At 42.1% G+C, this 19035-nt stretch overlaps 1 protein-coding gene across 4 annotated transcripts in view; it reads right to left on the minus strand.

The window, feature by feature from the left end:
• BCAR3 (BCAR3 adaptor protein, NSP family member) overlaps positions 1-19035 on the minus strand; it is a 111640-nt gene that overhangs the window by 16178 nt on the left and 76427 nt on the right. For all 4 annotated transcript variants that reach the window (XM_088458456.1, XM_088458458.1, XM_088458457.1 and 1 more), the window contains one exon: positions 882-1013. In XM_088458456.1, coding sequence (XP_088314582.1) covers positions 882-1013 — 132 coding nt within the window. The remainder of the gene's footprint in view (positions 1-881; positions 1014-19035) is intronic.

Genomic DNA, 19035 nt, shown 5'->3' on the forward strand with positions numbered 1-19035 from the left:
TTGTCTATGGGGTAAATGTAATGGTCTGCGACGTGCAGGCATCTGCGAGTTCCCAGCCAGTTTGTCCAATGTTATAAAGGGGCAATCATTTAACAAGCAAAACTGGGAACTCACCGAAGCCTGTGAGTTCAATTTGAGCCTCCATTGATATGCATACATTTCCCTTGTATTACATATAGAAATGGTTTAGAGTGTCTGCAACCAAATCTCTTTGGTCATTTCTTTTTCTGGAATAAATTGTACATTGTGCTAATGCTTCAGGAGCATATAGAGAAATGAAGCCCTCGGTCCGCTGCTCAGCACTGATTCAGATACAGAGTGTTATTAATTCTATGCTGCAAATTGCAGTTTATCATGTTCTCACTTTAGATAGAAGTACATTGCTCTGCCCAGGTGTATACAAAACGCATCTATGACACCACTATAACAAATCCAGGTGCGGATTCATTTCATTTGGTTCCCAGCAGAATATTACACAGCTCAGTATATAACAAAGTGACTAAGAACTCAGATATAAATGCCAGTTTGGCAAAGCCTGATATTAGAAATGTAACTTCAGTCTCTTTCACTCGGACATTACATCATTTTTGCTCAGTGATTTATGTGAAGGTGTATTAAGCAAATTCTGCAGATGAATAGTCCGGGTGACCTCACTGACAAGCTACTCCTACACCTTGTACACCTGCAGCTGACTGTACCCTGTGCAGCACTAAGGTGAGAACCAACTTCTTGTAAAGTGTTTAACGCCAATATTCTTCTAGACTGAGGCCGTTTGGGTAGGTCAGTGAAACCTAACCTAATTACTGCTTTAAATGAATAACAATCCTGGCTGGAGAACCCTTTTCTGTCTATTTTACAGTGCGATAATTGCTCTTACATACCTGGCGAGGAATCCTTCCGTGGTACCAAGCATGACTCCGTAAATCTTCATTGCTTAACTTCAGCTCCTCCTCCAATTCCTTCTTAAGTTTGTCAGGGGTCCCTCCATCCATAATATACTGGTCCTTAGAGAACTGAAAGACACAACAGGTGAGCGATAGCCCAGATGAGACGCTTTCCTGTGCCGATGTCACCTGGCTACCTCTACAGCAGCCACCCTGCAAACAGGAACTTTCATTTTGTCACTTGTCACATGCCCTGTCACCAGTCACTGGGATGTGGGTGTTTCCTAAGCCTGCCTGCCTGTGTGATCAAAGGCCGTCATGCACGGATCGGATGCAGGGAGGTTGCACCTGGGCTCAAGTACGGCTTATTTTCAAATTCACCACCTGCCCTTTGTACTGAGTTTATGAGCCGCAGTCTACATACACCCTGTTATCTTTTAACACATAAATGACCAAAAATGCATATATAGAGAAATGAAGGTAAAATCTTTCAGTACAGTAGAAGTCTGACTGCACATTACACCTCCGTGCATTATACAGATCACTTCTGCTTGTTATTATACTTTCCCATCCAGCCTAGTTGCTGAGTGGGGCCAAGAAGTGTATAAAGAATCCTCTCTAATAATCAGCTATTGCTTTATCTGGTTTTCCTTTTGAAAGCCTGGAAAGCATTCTCAATAGTTTAGCCAGAAGCTATAAATCATGGATGTGGTTTTGGTGCTACAATAGGGTTTCAGGCAATTTAAGTACATAAATAAATAATTGCATTTATATATATATATACATATATATATATATATATATATATATATATATATAATTACACACACACACACATCTATCACAAAATATCCTAGCCTGCACTATTGAAATTGGACACAGCAGCTCCCTTTAGTAAGTCGTCTGTTAGTAGGACTAATCTAAGAAATATACAATTAACACAACTTTACATATATTAATCATATAATGCAACGCAGTCTCTCCAGAGGCTTATAGGTCCTTATTCTTTTCTTTTGAAGAGGCAATATCGCCGTTATTCCTGCTTGTTTTCAGGTCTGATCAAATTAGTCCATAGAATAAATTTGAGCTTGTTCTAAATCCTCCTCGAGGTTCTAAAACAGATACCCTCACACCAAGAAACACCCAAAAAATAGGCCCAAGGCCAACATTAATAGAAATTAAAAATTAGATATTAAAATATTCCTTTATTAAAATGTAACAATGTATCAGATGGACAATATATCTTTGATAATATGTAACCATCCACTCTTTGGAGAAAAAGATCATACACCTTCCAATCAAGGGGATGCTCAAATGTAGTGTCCACCTTTCACTTAAAACCCTACGCGTTTCGTCTCATTCTGAGATTTCTTCAGGGGTAATTCTTAATATGTAATTCTTAATATCGGTGTGTACATATATACTTAATGCCTGACTGTATAGTAGACTATTCTCTGAATCAGATAATGTGAAACCTGATAACTGGTGTGTACATAACGATATTCGTAGTAAATGTCTGACCATATAATAGTCGATTCAATAAATCAAAAAGTGTAAAACTGTATATGTACTTGTACCTCTCAGTCCAACTGCTACACACACACGTCCTGGTTTCAAAAACAGAACCTAATAAAAACAAAGCTGTTGAGAAATATATCTGTAACTGTAAATCCTAATGCCCACTGTAATTCTTTTTATTTATTTTTTTTACGTTCAATGCCGCAAGTAGTAATGTATATTAGACGTAAATGCTTGCTATTATTGCTAGCCTTTCTAGTGGGCTTAATGTTGGTTACAAAAACACAATGCAATCAAGCATGCCAATGGCTATAGTAAAAGTAGAAGCGATGATTTTCTTGTGCCAGACTGGTGTTTTAATGAATCTGATTTGATAGAATCTGAATTAGAATGTGGAATTGGTTTAATATTTTATGGCGGAGGGTTTTATGGTTTTCCACCTAATGTCATATCTGATGCAATTGAAGTTTACAAATGCCAAAAATAACATTAACCTACACCATAAATAAAAAGTAACAGCTGATATGAAACACTTTTTTCTTTTTTTGATGAGTATCAACGGTGTGTCAAACAGCATGTTCACAAGCTCACTTAATATAGCCATCTCTGACTGCTAGAACCACTGGCTATTTTGTCTCTGGATACACTGAGATTGTGTTGCAACAAGACCTAACCCAGCAGAAAATGTGCTGGACAGCTGCAGACCAAATTGGCTCTAAAACATGCTCAGCACATTTTGCAGATAATATGGATGCTATTAGAGGCGATATGAAGAACAGGCCTCACATAATAGAGAAAGATCACAAGGGTAACTGAGAATCCTCAGCACACCGTTACCTCAGCTGACATTCATGTGTCAGTCAAAGGCTAACCAGGTGGGTGGGCAACAGTTTCCTATCAATATAACCTGATTACACTGCGCAAGTGAAACTTTTTGAAAGGGTATTACACAGAACTATCTGTTATTCTAAAAAAAATAATAATTGTAGGTCTGTCGTTGATAAATAAAAGACGGGTGGTCCAGTATCCTAATAAAAATTTGTTCAGGGTTTATTACTTCAAGAACGCAACTAATTATTTCTCCATCTATTTCGGCCATATAGGCTACATTTAGCTTGGTGTCTACAGGTTCTGTGGACAGATAAACCGATGACCACGTGGGTCACTGAAAATGTACAGCCTAGAAAAAGTAAAAAATTAAAATCTGGTCAGGTTGGATCAGCCATTTATAATATGACAAATGTCAAAGCACCTTTTAACTATTAATCTTCATACCCGACTATATCAATGTGTCCCCAATTGTGAACTGGGTGGGGATAGACCAACCTATAGCCAATCAGATCACCAGGATGTTCACAGCTCCATTTGATGGGTCCACTGATAGTTTAGGAGGCAGTGACTTTGATTCATCTATTTATAGAAGTGGGTGGGGTAGAGGCAGCAGGGCTGCATATAAAAGGACATCATCATCATTCTAGCAGGAGGAAATCTAGTCCATTTTGGCCCCCTATATTCATGGCTAAATTAGCCAGTAATTGCAGCATGTTGGACCAGCTTGTAGAGGATCTTGTGAGGCTCATGATGTTGGAAAATATTTGTATGCAGCACAGTTCTTATATTCAATTTGTCATGAAAGAATTTTGCACCGATTGTTGAAAACCCTGAGCAGGCCATGTGAGAACTCTACTCCAATAATGACCCCTTCAGCAGAGATGAGATGACTGGATCCCATTGCAATATGCAATATGCTAATCCAGAGGTTCCCAAACGTGGTCCTCAAGGCTCTCCAACAGTTCAGGTTTTAGAGATATCCATGGTTGAGCACAGGTGACTTAATTAGTGCCTCAATCAAATTGATTTACCCACCTCTGCTCAACTATAGATATCTCTAAAACCTGAACTGTTGGGGAGCATTGGGGACCGCGTTCGGGAGACTCTGTCCTAAACAATTCCCAAAACAACAATACACCAACTACAGCTGCCTCACCCAAGTACCTTGACTATATACAGACTATGGGGGAAATGTATCAAACCTTGAAAAGAGTGGGTAAGTGTAAAAGTTGCCCTTAGCAACCAATCATTTATCATGTACATTCTATAAAATGAAAGGTAGAAGCAGACTGGATGCACTCTTTAGAAGAGTTGATATATCTCCCCCTATGTTTCTCAGGGAGCAGCCAGACTGATAGTCAGAGCATTACAGTCGGGCACAGGCTACTGGAGTAATAGCTACTTTGCTACTGCTGAGACCACAACAACACTAGATTATTAATGACCATAAAGCCCCTCTCTCAAGATGTATACTGATACTGGGAAAGGAATTTCAGGATGGATGGGGATGAAACATACAAATATCCTCTAGAACAAAATCCTAGCGCCCAGAGAAAGTACTTTTCTTGCAGTATAGAATGTAAAAAACGTTAAATCAAGGTGACAGAGTCCCCTTTAATCCTCCTATTAACTAATCACTCATGTACCAGTTACCATTGTGGGACATACAGGGCACAAAGGAGTCTTTAGAGAAATGTGATGAGAGGAATGTACAGCTTAAATTACATTATTACAATAAGCCAAATCCCAAACCAGGAGCTTTCCCCCAATTCATAGACAGAAACCACCACAAATAAAACAATAAAATATGCTCCTGTATGAAATAATCACTTTATAACATACATGTATCATGGCAACAACAGAGCATTTCAATATTCACTTATATTTTACATGTAAAATGAGTAAATACAAAAAGGGACATATTACATGTACACAAACCTTTTTACAACTAATATTCTTATTTTGTTATCTAGATTGTGAAGAAATGTTACATATTGATTATGTATTGTTATGTATAAAGTCACAGGTTAGATGTCAGGTATTGTGTAGGACCCTCTCTAGCCCGGCGAAGTGCAGCAACTCAGCGTGGCATGGATTCCACAAGTGGACAGATGACCTCTGGAAGGATGTTGATCCATGCTGTCTGGATAGTTTCCCACAGCTTCCTTATATGTGTAGGTGCTGGATCTTGGGGAGAATGGACCTCTCCACCACATTCCCATTAATGCTCAATTGGGTACATGTAGGGCAAACGTGGTGGTCTCACTGGTCATCTGAACTTTCCAGAATGCTCCTCGAACCAATTCTGGACAAATTGGGACCGATGACACGGTGCATTATCCTGTTGGATTATTTCCAATTAGAGATGCCACTAGCCCGGTGTCGTAGTGTTAACAGGGGCACTCTGGTGGGTCTTCTGCTCCCATATCCCATGGAAGCTAAAGAGCGCTGCACTGACCTGCTGGATATGAATCTGGTACCTCCTGCATTGAATGTGGATGTGATTTGAGCCAGCGTTACTTATCTGTTACCACTGACAATTCTGGCCAGGCACCTCACCTGTGCTGTTCACAGTGGGTGGTAATGCCTTCCATAAGGTATTCCCGGTATACACATGACACTGTAGATCGAGGAATGTTGAATGTCCGCACAACCTTGGAAATGGAATGTCCCATCCGTCGGGCACCCACTATAATGCCCAGTTTGAACTCCAATAATTCATGTCACAATGCCATGAGCAGCTTTGCCTGTGTTCAAACTTACTTACGAGATGTCAGATTACAACTGATGCAGGTCTGGGCATTCCCAAGACATCACAGTACGGTGATGCCACCTCCCATTACCTTTACATACTACTATCCCATGACTTTTGACACTTCAGTGTAAACACTTAGATACAATCTTATCTACATGGAATAATACATTCAATTCTAGTTAAATCAATTACGCACAATCTTATTTTGTGTGCGTGTGAGTGTGTGTGTGTGTTTTAAACCCCTTTAAAGAATATGATATATAGTTGTGCAAAACTAATTTCCAATGTAAGTAGCTACTGCTGTTTGGTTTGCTGCCTGCTTTGGTCTCATTTCTAGGTGTCCCAGCAACAAGCAGATTTTATAGGCTGAGGCTGCATTCTTTGACCCATACAATACATGTTTTCAGCGTGAACCTGCTTCAGCTATGCAGCAATTTAAAAGTTCATGGTTTCTTTGACCAAGTCTCCTGTGATTATATTTAATGGAAGACGTGCCATAATTAAATTCTGGAGTCATCATCTCCACAGGCTGGCTTTAGCAGGGCCATGGTGATGGTGAGCCGATAGTGGGCTATCCGTAAAAACACAGTGATGAAAACTGTTGGAATAATGAATAAATCTGGGTAAGAATGCATGGTGTATGTGTGTGTGGAGTTCTTGGGAAAGAGGTGTATATTGAACAGAACTAGGAATCAGGAGGTTGCTCACAAAGAATACACTGACCAACGAATGGGGTTAAGAATAATTACTTATTGGGGGAGGAGACAGGGACACATCAGTGTAAATCAGTTCTTTCAGGGGGCTTCATGTGATCGCCAACAGAGAGCACTAATATTCTGATATAGGCTTGCATATGGTGATCATATAGGATGTGAATACCGACGCACGAGAAGCCGTCTGATGGAATCCCGGTGTAGAAATCCCGGCTAAAGACAGGCGTCTAAATACAGACGTCTATCTTTAGCCCGGCGACGGAATCCTGACAGCTTCCCAAACGAAGGTAAGCGGGTAGGGCTAGCTTTTAGCCGTGGGGGGGAGAGTTAGGTTTAGGCACCCCAAGGGGAGGCTAGGGGGTTAGGGTTAGGCACCACCCCGGGAGTTTTAGGGTTAGGTTGCGGGGGAGAAGGGTAGGGTCAGTATACTTACCTGTCCCGTTGGGATTCTGGTATTTCGGGGTTCAAGCGTCTGCATTTCACCCAGTGGCTGAACAGCCACCAGGATTTCATACCCAACCCCCGATCATATAGCTACTGTGCTGGGTATGGAGCTATATGTTGAGGACATGATGTGCACAGTAATTCATTTCTGTTGCAATACCATGCATGCTAAATATGGTACTTGCTCCTGTGCTACACACTTGCACTAGGTATTGCTGTAATACATCCCATGTACGTATGTACTATTTCCCCATGCTGCTAGTCCCCTGCTATGTAGACCCAGGAAAATATGACCAGCCACACCAAGGAAGGTGAACGGATCAGAATTACAGGGTGTCCAATGACTCGGAAAATTTATTATTACATTTTATTATTTTTACTTAAGACACCAATGGAGGGAAAGGACATTCCAGGGTCAATGAGATATAAGTTATCATTTCATTTACAGAAACTGGCCGGTTCTGGAACTGTATACTCATTAATATGGGTTACTATGTAGACAATAAACATGCTGGCAAAGCTCCCTGCAATTAACTTGTATTACGTTACAAAGACTTTTACGGTGTCCACCATTCTACCATAATAACATGACAGACTTAGGGGTCTATTTACTAAGCAGTGTTAGGAGATAGAGTGAAAAGTGATAAGGTGCCAGCCAATCAGCTCCCAACTGTCATCTCACAGGCTGTGTTTGAAAAATGACAGTTGCAAGCTGATTGGCTGGCACCTTATCACTTTTTTTATCACTTTTCACTCTGCTTAGTAAATAGACCCCTTAATATTCTCTTTATATTTTACTTTGAAGACTGAAACAGTTACTGGAAAGAATTTGCCAAGATTTTAGAAACTATAAATGTTTTACGACAAATGAAAAAATATATTTCTATATCCATATGGCTGGGCAGAATACAAGAATGATGTCCAACATTGTTCAACTAGAAAGTAGAACCAATGTAATAAAGACAGGCCCAACAACCCCCTCTAAATTGTGTGAGGCGGTGACTTGATGAGTAGGTGAGGTGTGCATGGGACGGTGGCGGTGACTTGATGAGTAGGTGAGGTGAGGTGTGTATGGGACAGTGGAGGTGACTTGATGAGTAGGTGAGGTGAGGTGTGCATGGGACAGTGGAGGTGACTTGATGAGTAGGTGAGGTGTGCATGGGACGGCAGCGGTGACTTGACGAGTAGGTGAGGTGTGTATGGGACAGTGGAGGTGACTTGATGAGTAGGTGAGGTGAGGTGTGCATGGGACAGTGGAGGTGACTTGATGAGTAGGTGAGGTGTGCATGGGACGGCAGTGGTGACTTGACGAGTAGGTGAGGTGTGCATGGGATGGTGGCGGTGACTTGATGAATAGGTGAGGTGAGGTGTGTATGGGACAGTGGAGGTGACTTGATGAGTAGGTGAGGTGAGGTGTGCATGGGACAGTGGAGGTGACTTGATGAGTAGGTGAGATGTGCATGGGACGGCAGCGGTGACTTGACGAGTAGGTGAGGTGTGCATGGGACGGTGGCGGTGACTTGATGAGTAGGTGAGGTGAGGTGTGTATGGGACAGTGGAGGTGACTTAATGAGTAGGTGAGGTGTGCATGGGACAGTGGAGGTGACTTGATGAGTAGGTGAGGTGAGCTGTGTATAGGATGGTGTCGGTGACTTGATGAGTAGGTGAGGTGTGCATGGGACAGTGGAGGTGACTTGATGAGTAGGTGAGGTGAGGTGTGCATGGGACAGTGGAGGTGACTTGATGAGTCGGTGAGGTGTGCATGGGACAGTGAAGGTGACTTGATGAGTAGGTGAGGTGTGCATGGGACAGTGGAGGTGACTTGATGAGTAGGTGAGGTGAGGTGTGCATGGGACAGTGGAGGTGACTTGATGAGTAGGTGAGGTGAGGTGTGCATGGGACAGTGGAGGTGACTTGATGAGTAGGTGAGGTGTGCATGGGACAGTGGAGGTGACTTGATGAGTAGGTGAGGTGAGGTGTGCATGGGACAGTGGAGGTGACTTGATGAGTAGGTGAGGTGAAGTGTGCATGGGACAGTGGAGGTGACTTGATGAGTAGGTGAGGTGTGCATGGGACAGTGAAGGTGACTTGATGAGTAGGTGAGGTGTGCATGGGACAGTGGAGGTGACTTGATGAGTAGGTGAGGTGTGCATGGGACAGTGGAGGTGACTTGATGAGTAGGTGAGGTGAGGTGTGCATGGGACAGTGGAGGTGACTTGATGAGTCGGTGAGGTGTGCATGGGACAGTGAAGGTGACTTGATGAGTAGGTGAGGTGTGCATGGGACAGTGGAGGTGACTTGATGAGTAGGTGAGGTGAGGTGTGCATGGGACAGTGGAGGTGACTTGATGAGTAGGTGAGGTGAGGTGTGCATGGGACAGTGGAGGTGACTTGATGAGTAGGTGAGGTGTGCATGGGACAGTGGAGGTGACTTGATGAGTAGGTGAGGTGAGGTGTGCATGGGACAGTGGAGGTGACTTGATGAGTAGGTGAGGTGAAGTGTGCATGGGACAGTGGAGGTGACTTGATGAGTAGGTGAGGTGTGCATGGGACAGTGAAGGTGACTTGATGAGTAGGTGAGGTGTGCATGGGACAGTGGAGGTGACTTGATGAGTAGGTGAGGTGTGCATGGGACAGTGGAGGTGACTTGATGAGTAGGTGAGGTGAGGTGTGCATGGGACAGTGGAGGTGACTTGATGAGTAGGTGAGGTGAGGTGTGCATGGGATAGCAGCAGTGTCATATATGCGAAATGTGGAATGAAGACAAGAAGTAAGCAACAGCCAGGGGTAGGGCCTTCAGCAGCACCAAATATTAATAGGGCAAACTGATGTGATCAGAAAGTTGTGTCAAACATACCTCTAACAATGTTCAGAAATACCACTCATTACATAAATGACTAAATTTATACTGCAATTGCTCTTTGCAACATACCCAATTTGCCCTATTAATATGAACAATAAGTGAGCCTATTATATAGTCTCTAAAATGTATCTCTAGGATGTCTTACCAGTGAGAGGCCTTACTCAGTTCCGCTTATAGCTTTTCCTTCTCATCACAGCTGATGATGACTCAGCACTCAGGTTACTGTGATATACTGCCAATTAGTCACCAGTAATAGACCCTGTTCTTCACAGTTATATTGGACACTGTTTCCTGGTTCAGTTAGAAAAGTGTAATATAGTCCAGGAACAGTACTGTGAGGACTACATTCTGCCTTCCCTTTGTGTGTATATATGAAATGGAAGGGCAAAGTTGATAGTTTGAAGCCACATTCTAATTAACTAAATGTCAGAGGATTCCTTCAGTCATTATACTGTTCATTTACATGCTTACATGATGGCAAGATTTGCATTCATCTCTCTTTATATTTATCTCTAATCATTAAACTAGCTGTATGGAGCACTCTTGTGTTACTTTAGGGATCAATATATAGATAATCTATTATGCTACTAATCAAGACTCATGGAAACAACTGATATGGCTCCTAGTGAGACTCTGGGGACTTTACTCACTAATGACAGTTTTGTTAGATTTCCCCATGTCATGCTCTGCATACCCAGGGGGTAAAACATTTTTATTATTTTTATTACCAGACATTTATAATATATATTCCGCAGCACTTTACAGAGAATATTTGGCCATTCACATCAGTCCCTGCCCCAGTGGAGCTGGTAATCTATATTCCCTATCACACGCTCACACACATACACACTACGTTAATTTTTGTAAGGAGCCAATTCACCTATCAGTATATATTTGGAGTGTGGGAGGAAACCCGGAGTACCCAGAGGAAACCCACGCAAGCACAGGGAGAATATACAAACTCCACACAGTTAGGGCTGTAGTGGGAATCGAACCCATGACTTCAGTGCTGTGAGGCAATAATGCAATAATTACACCATCTGCGCATTAACTGAACTTGCTCCCATATAAATGGCATTACTCCCTCAATGAAGTTGCTGCTTTTCCTATTGTCATTAGCCTGACGTTTTTCATTCACTGTCTGTGAGGTTGTCTCTGTGCTGAACAATGAACGTTCAACTCTTACCCTACAATGATGAACCCCGAAACAATTTGAAACAATATCTGTGTGGTGGTTGGAGCCAGAACACTTTATAACAATTATGACAATGGGGGAGATGTCTGAAATCTTCGAGAGAGATAAAATGAAGACGCAGCCCATGGCAACCAATCAGCTTCTAATTGTTATTTTATAGACCGTGCTAGATAAATGATAGCTATAAGCTGAATGGTTCATACGGGCAAATTCTCCACTTTATCTTTCACAAAGGTTTAATACATCTCCCCTAATGTCTTTAGATGCATCTTACATGCATGGCCATTTCTCAGCCCTGTAAAAGGGCTCTGGTGCACCTTGTGCCGGACCCTGATCGGAGCTATTACCATCATAACCCCATGCCCCAGGAGGTGGGTGGGTTAAATAGGGTGCTGCTCAGGCCGCCCTAAGGACGGTTCAAGCGGCAATACAGACAGCAGCGGCTCCAGGCACGGGCAAGCTGGTCCCTCGCCCTGAGAGCTACTGTTTACGGAGGGCGCAGGAAACGCCCACCTCCCTCCCAGCGCTATAGTAGATATTTAAGCTCAGGGGGAGGGAGCGGAGGGCAGGGGCGGCAACACAGGACGGCACCGGCCCTGAATACAGATCCCACTGCACTGTAGGAGACGTCACTCATAACGTCTCTGGAGCAGGGCGTGGGTTGCGGCAACAGGTGAGTCTGGCCGGTACCGCCCCCACGGCATCCCGCCTTCTGTGATGGCTGCACCGCCCTCCTTACAGCCCTGCCATTTCTAGATTATTTATTGAAGATATGTATGTTATCAGTCATCATATTGCAGTCATACAAACCACATATACCTTAGTTATAAAATGATAATGCTGTCTGTGTGTATATATATATATATATATATACACCTAGTAAGTAGGAAAGTGGGGATGCTGCTTTATGTAGAAATAGAAGTATGCATTACAATATTTGCTTTTCATATAACATCAATGTTAGCAAATATATAAGAGACACCATCATTACTATAAACAGAATCTGACACTTTCAAAAATTGTATGTACTGTATATCCTACAGGGTAATCTAGTTTTCCCCAAAGTACACAGACGAAGACCTCTCTGCTATCTGAGTGTAAACCGATGCCCCGCAGAGACTCAGCTTGTCGGCCATCATTGGATTGCAGACTATCCCTCAGGGCTTCATGTCATGATAAGAACGTGTGTACTTACTTCTAAACGCCTGCATGGTTTGCATCAAGTAACAAATAATGTGATTATTAGACACTGCATTATATATTACAATGTCCCTAACACTTAGCATTTTATAAAGAAACAATCACACCACTGCAGAAGTGAAATATTAAATATTTCTGGTCTCTCTTTAAAGTCTGATGTGCAGACATTATTATTATTATTATTATTATTATTATTATTATTATTATTAATAATGTGTGTGTATGCCATTAGAAATGTTGGGAGATTTGCTTTATTAATTCTAATGTTGTTACAGTACTTCAGTGTACAGTAATAGTTTATTGTAGTACTGTAACAACATTAGGTGTACACTTATACAAAATAACGATCTGGTGCCTGTCTGATGTCAGTGATACTGTGTAACAATGGTACCACTCTATTTGTTTGATGACTTAAATATCGTACGAGTATTCATAGCTAGAAAGCTAGTATCTACTTCTACAATGCAAGAGGGCGGTGGTGCATTCACTGTCTGCAATACATTAAATCATAATGAATAGAGTATTTCTCTCCTTATTGCTGCTGTTAAATCAACGTATTTCAGAGACACAAAAGGTGGTGGCAGAACAAACATCTCTCTATTGTCTATTATACGGCTGTGTGTGACTGAGATCCTAGAAAGAACTTGGGCTCCCAAAGGAGGAAAGTGAATTCTTTCTTACATTCTTACTGCTGGCGGCTTAAATGCTGAGAAAGTTTTAGGAATGTTCCAAATGTCCTGAAAAGTCACAGAGATCTCAGCTGTGCCTCTCCAACTAAAACAACATCTAGGCCGGGCCTGAGCACACACAGGCCTGCTGCTCTCACATACGGGATGTCTGCTTTTTGTGTCTCCAAGTTCTGAAAGTAGATTTGTCCAGTTGTATCCTGCTAGAGATGGCTATTTATCACCAAGCATTTCACTTATTAACCATTGTCTTATGTAAAGTGCACGCTGTCCTTTGTCCTGTAAAAACTAAATGACAGTACAGTAGTCTGTCATTGTATGGCTAATGTTGTCATCTAGTCACCACTATGGGCACTTTTTGCTAAATTTAAAAAAAAAGAGGGAAGACAAAGGGTCTGAATTGAGGGCCTGATTCAGCATGGATGGCTATTCTGCTTATATGCACACAGAGCAGTTGCTAATATCAGTGATGGATGTGAATGTTTGCATTCGCACTGCGATCACAGCCTGACATAAGGACGCTCACTTCCCCTTACTCACATCCATATACTTCACCAATATAGAGACACAATCGGTTACATCGGACAGTTAATGAAGCTCAGACCACACTCAGGAATTGCTTACTTCAGGGCACACTATGAGGCCTCGGGCGGTGTCTGGTATTGCTGTGGCTAATTTATGCACGCCCATGCAACGGCATTAAAATGCACTGGCACGCCTGCGTTCACCAGAACCCCCCTTACCCTGTCATCACCCACAAATGGCACTTCCAGTCAACAACTCTGCCTTGGGTCTGCATACCTTTTGTGTTCGCTGTCCCAATCACAGTGGCTAGTTCTCGCATGCGCAGAACGCAACAATCGTCCAATTACGTGTGTATAAGCAACTGCGTTCCTTGCTGAATCGGGCCCTGAGAACAAAACAAAACTATGCTGCACTGCAGGTCGGGCAGATTCCTAATGTACAGAGAGATTTGATGTGAGAGGAGTGTGTCTAAACTCAAATCTAAATTGCAGTGTAAAAATAAAGCTGCCCAGCATTTGTAGGCTCCATGCAACAGCAGCCAATATCTAACCTGCAGGTAAAAAGAATAAATATATTTACACTCACTGCAGTGCAGCACGGTTGTCCAGATACAAAGGTACTTGCTTTATCGCTTTGCTCCCAACTCAGAATCAGGACCAAAGTTTTTTGTGTTTTTTGTTTATGGCTACCCTGGCCCGGCCAACCTGTGGCTCTCCAGCTGTTGTGAAATTACAACCAGCTGATCGTGGAAGGGTATGCTGGGACTTGTAGTTTCAAAACAGCTGGAGAGCCACAGGTTGGCCAGGCCTGCCCTAGCCTATACTTTCCTCACTTAACAAGACGGACGGGCTGCCAACGTCCACCCTGCACTGCCTGCTCAGAGAGGATGTGTAGAGTCCCTTTCAGCTATGATCAGAAATGAATTCGAATCTGAGGGTTAGATTTACTAAAGCTTCTAAAATTGAAAAGTGGTGGTGTTGCCCATAGCAACTAGAAAATGATAGACAGAATCGGATTGGTTGCTATGGGCAACAATACCACTTCCATGTTAGATAGTTTGGTAAATCTAACCCTTAGAATGCCACATTGTGGAGTTTGCAGTGTCTGTGGTCACACAGCGCAGAGCTCACCTGGGTGCAGGCACTACACTATTCTCCTCCCAGAGGCTGCAGCAGCACTGGTGTGTGACAACTAGACAACAGGGCCTGGCAGCTGAAAGGCAATAGTGGCCCAATATGTGTGGACCTGGTCTCTGGATTAGAGACTTAATGGGAGCGGGTATCTTATACATTTCTCTGTCTGAGCGCTGTATAATGGACTATTACTGAAATGCCAGCAGATATCGCTGCTTATTATACTGTTGCACATGAAGAATCAGACAATTAGATAGCCGTTTTCTAGAAGCAGAAGTTGCAACATTGGGATCTGAACTAAAGACAAGTAACAAAGTAAAAACCAAAACAAATCATAATGAGAAAACATAACATACTGAACCAGCATCTTAAGGTGGCCACACACATGGCGATCTGCACACGATCAGCTGATGTGTACGATTTGTGTATGATTTCCCTTGAAACTCTCCCCGGCAGCTCTGCACACGATCTCCACACAATTTGGTGTCCAATCTTCATACGATCTCTCCTGCATCCAGACTTTCACTGTGTATCGTGTCCCAGATTGTCAGATCTGCCCTACTGTACGGCAGATCTGACAATGCGACGTGCGACCAGCGGGGACGCGCATCATATCGTGAGTGGGGACTCACGATTTACTGAGGATTTGACCATATTTACACGAACTGTCGTTCCAATGTGTCGGAATCGGTCAGAACGGGTGAAATATCGCTATGTGTGTGGCCAGCATTACACCCATCATTCGCCAAGTTGCTAACCATTGTGCAGTGATTTATTTCCCTCTCACTTCCCCACCTTCTCATCTTTCTCCCCCCGTTCCTCCCACTTTTCTCACATCTCCCCATTTCTCCTATCTCCCCCTTTTCATAGTCTTCCTCCCATCTCCCCCTGTTCTTTCCCTTCCCCCGTATCCTCCTGTTCCACTCATGGTGCTCCCATCTCCCCATTTTATTTCCCCTGTTCCATCATTCTCCCACTTTTCTTCCCCGTTTCCCCAATCTCCCCCTGTGCCTTTGTACCCTAATGTGTGTCCTTTTATATACTACATACCCAATATGCGTGTTCCCTTTATACTGTGTACTATTATGTGTGTCCTTATACTTTGTATCCTCTGTGTGTATTCTTATATACTATGTATCCCTATAGTGTTTTTCGCTTATATACTATGTACCCTGTAAAGTGTCCTCTTATATGCTATGTACATTCTAATATATGTGTCCCCTTATATACTATTCTATTGTAAGCTATGTACCCCCTAATAAGTATCATTTTACACACTATGAACACCCCCGCAGTAGGGTTGGTACTTTCTCAGGGGGGGTGAGAGCTAGACTCATGGAGCAGATTTGGGACCTTCTCAGGGGGATGAGAGCCCAGCTTGGGGAGCACAGGGGACAGGTCTGCGTCATCTTCCTTTGGTGCAGTGGAAGTGGGAGTTGTAAGGGGAGGGAGACTACGGGAAGTCCACCAGCCCTCACTCATCATTCACTATCACCACCATGGGGGGCTGTGTGTACGGTGACCAGCGGCGCCCCCACAGGAGAGAATATAATAAGTCATCAAAATTGTTCATCATTTAAAAAAAAAAATGTAAGTGCATTGTTTACTTAGATTTAATTTTACACAACATACTTCAAATAATTTTTGATACTTCCACTATAATATTACTGTCTGCATATATTTAAAATATAATCTGTCTTTGGCCACTCTCTACTTCCAAATGGTGCTACATGTAACCATCTATTTCCCCAAAAATATTAAAATGATGCCATACAATCTACGTGACAGTTGCTGCTATTATAATGGCCTTCAGCTGGCCTTGAGTATGTGAAACTTGTATCATGTCTATAATCCAGCAACAACATGAATAACTTTTAATCTACATTTTTCCAGTTGTTGACCTCGGCAGTTTAAGGGCAAATGACATGGGAAACTGCATTAGTGGTATGTTCAGCTGGATACAAAGAGCAGATCAAAACCACTGTAGATCTTAATTAAACTCCTTTACTGAGTGGGAGGTGGCTGTCAGAATGTTTGATCTTGTTAGTACTTCAGTACTGCTTTCCACAACTCAACCGCTCTTATTGTAGAGTGTTTCTACTTCTTTAGCCTGATTCAGAGTCCCAGTGCAAGAAAATGATCAGGCAAGGTCTTATCTGCCTTTGGGTAGGAGAGTTTCTTTGATTTCAGACTTTGCTTAGCATAACATAGTTGAAATAATTTACAAAGCACGAGCTGTCCACTGAAAAGTGCAAATGTAGCTTTAAACCTTTAGCACCCCACAATCTACATGAGAGAATCTAGATGTAAGATTAGATGCATAAGGTCATGGGTTCATGGATCAAGATGGCAGTGTATGAAAAGTTTTCACTGCCTACTCTATGGACCTCTTCTCCTAAAGAAGGAGGAGAGGTCCAAGTGGCAAGTGTCCCACACACTACATGATCGTGGCATTGAGCAGTGAAGGAGGGATCCTAGGTGCATAAACCACCAAGTTTCTTTTAGCTATCAGTTGACACCACAGACGGACAACATTCCAAGAAGACAGTTCCACAAAAGATTTAATAAATTAACTGAAGCCAAAGCAGTTTGGGGTGAGCTTTATATGATGATTAAAAAGGACAACACAAGCTAGCTACATTGATAAATACCAGCGATACCTACTACAAATAACAGTTTCCTAACCTAGGATGATCTCCGGAGATATATTTGTGTGGACTGCAATCATCATATGCTATTTATTATTTGCTCTAGGATGTGCCGCTTCTATTTTGCTCCTAAATATTTGACAGATATTATTTTTCATGTGGAACTTTGCTGTATTTATAGTGTATGTAATACAAATGCAGTAGAAGGCACAGTGACGAGACCTAGTGGTCATGCAGCAGTTTGAAAAGCAATAATAAGTCAGAAGGTGCGGCTTTCGGTTATTTAGGCTCAAACGCTACTGGATTTGTAGTTACAGTATATGGAATAGAACCACTTAATGGTAAGGTGAGAAGTGTGTCAGCACAGCAGGCATAAGGAAGGGAAACCACAAAAGTAAATCAGGCGCTAATTGCAAGATGTGTCTGCTTCAAGCTCACAAGAAAGGGCTCTGCAAAGCCCCAAAAAGCAAAGAAAGTGTAAACTAGGAGCGCTAGTAAATGCATTGTTTGAGGTGTGATAATACAATTAGAAAAAAATGTAAAGACCCGATAGTTAAAATAAACTGTATAGTTAATAATATAATAGTAACAAATTATAAAAACTCCTGAGATATGAACAATATAATACCATAAATGAAAATAATATAAAAAAAATAATACAACTTTGGGATCATAATAAAAGCTGCACATTATATAGGAAGAACCACTAATGTATATAAGTTGGAAAATAAGTCATTACTTTGTGATGACAATAATGTGACCAGTGAATGAAATAATAATATGGAGTGAACGCACTCCGAACGATCAGAGAAATATGGTTACCAGTTCCAAAGATAAGGCACACTCAGCCACAATGTATAGCTGCCACATGGGGGGCTCACCACTGTGCTGTATGATCTGGGGCAGCTCCAATGATGGCCAGTGCCGGATTGTAGGAGAACTGGAGTTGCTATGGTGCATTATCAGCCTGAGTAGTGTAGTGGCTATGTGAACAGCTGGCAGCACTAAAAGTTCTGTGTATGTGGCTTATCAATACAGCTGACCTGATGGACTCTGGCTGATTAAATAAAGCCCCACAAAGCAGGCAATGAGTGGTCTCAGTTGCAGTGGTGAATACCAACACTACAACTCAACGCGTTTCACCGTATATATCCATGACTTTTTCATGAAGAGAAGGAAGGATGTAAAAGGCAGTGGTTGGCTGTGACAGAAAGATAATTAAGCTAGGTACATATACATAGATATGCTCAGAATAGTTTTTCATCAGTCACATATTGCTGACTGTACAGTCAAGAAAACACCTTTTCTGATCCAAAACGGAGCGTTAATGGTTTCTTCTGCCTTTCAATATCAGTCAATGTCAATTAACAAACTAGTCAATATCAATTAACATCTGTCAATAACGGTCAATATCAATGAACCTCTTTTCATACTGGTGGATAACATAATCTTGGGATACTGGCCACTGGGTGTCTAACCACACAAGCCAGCAATTAGATAAAAAAAATAATTGTTTTATAACTAAGGACTGCTATATATGGGCTAATAAATAATCAAATATGAACCTTTTTCAAATAAATTTCTAAAGAAAAGTACATTTTCTATCCTATGTACCAATAGTTTTTTTACTTGCTCACATTG

The sequence above is a fragment of the Taudactylus pleione genome, unplaced genomic scaffold, assembly GCF_031769625.1.
Source record: "Taudactylus pleione unplaced genomic scaffold, aTauple2 ptg000835l, whole genome shotgun sequence".
Lineage (NCBI taxonomy): Eukaryota > Metazoa > Chordata > Amphibia > Anura > Myobatrachidae > Taudactylus > Taudactylus pleione.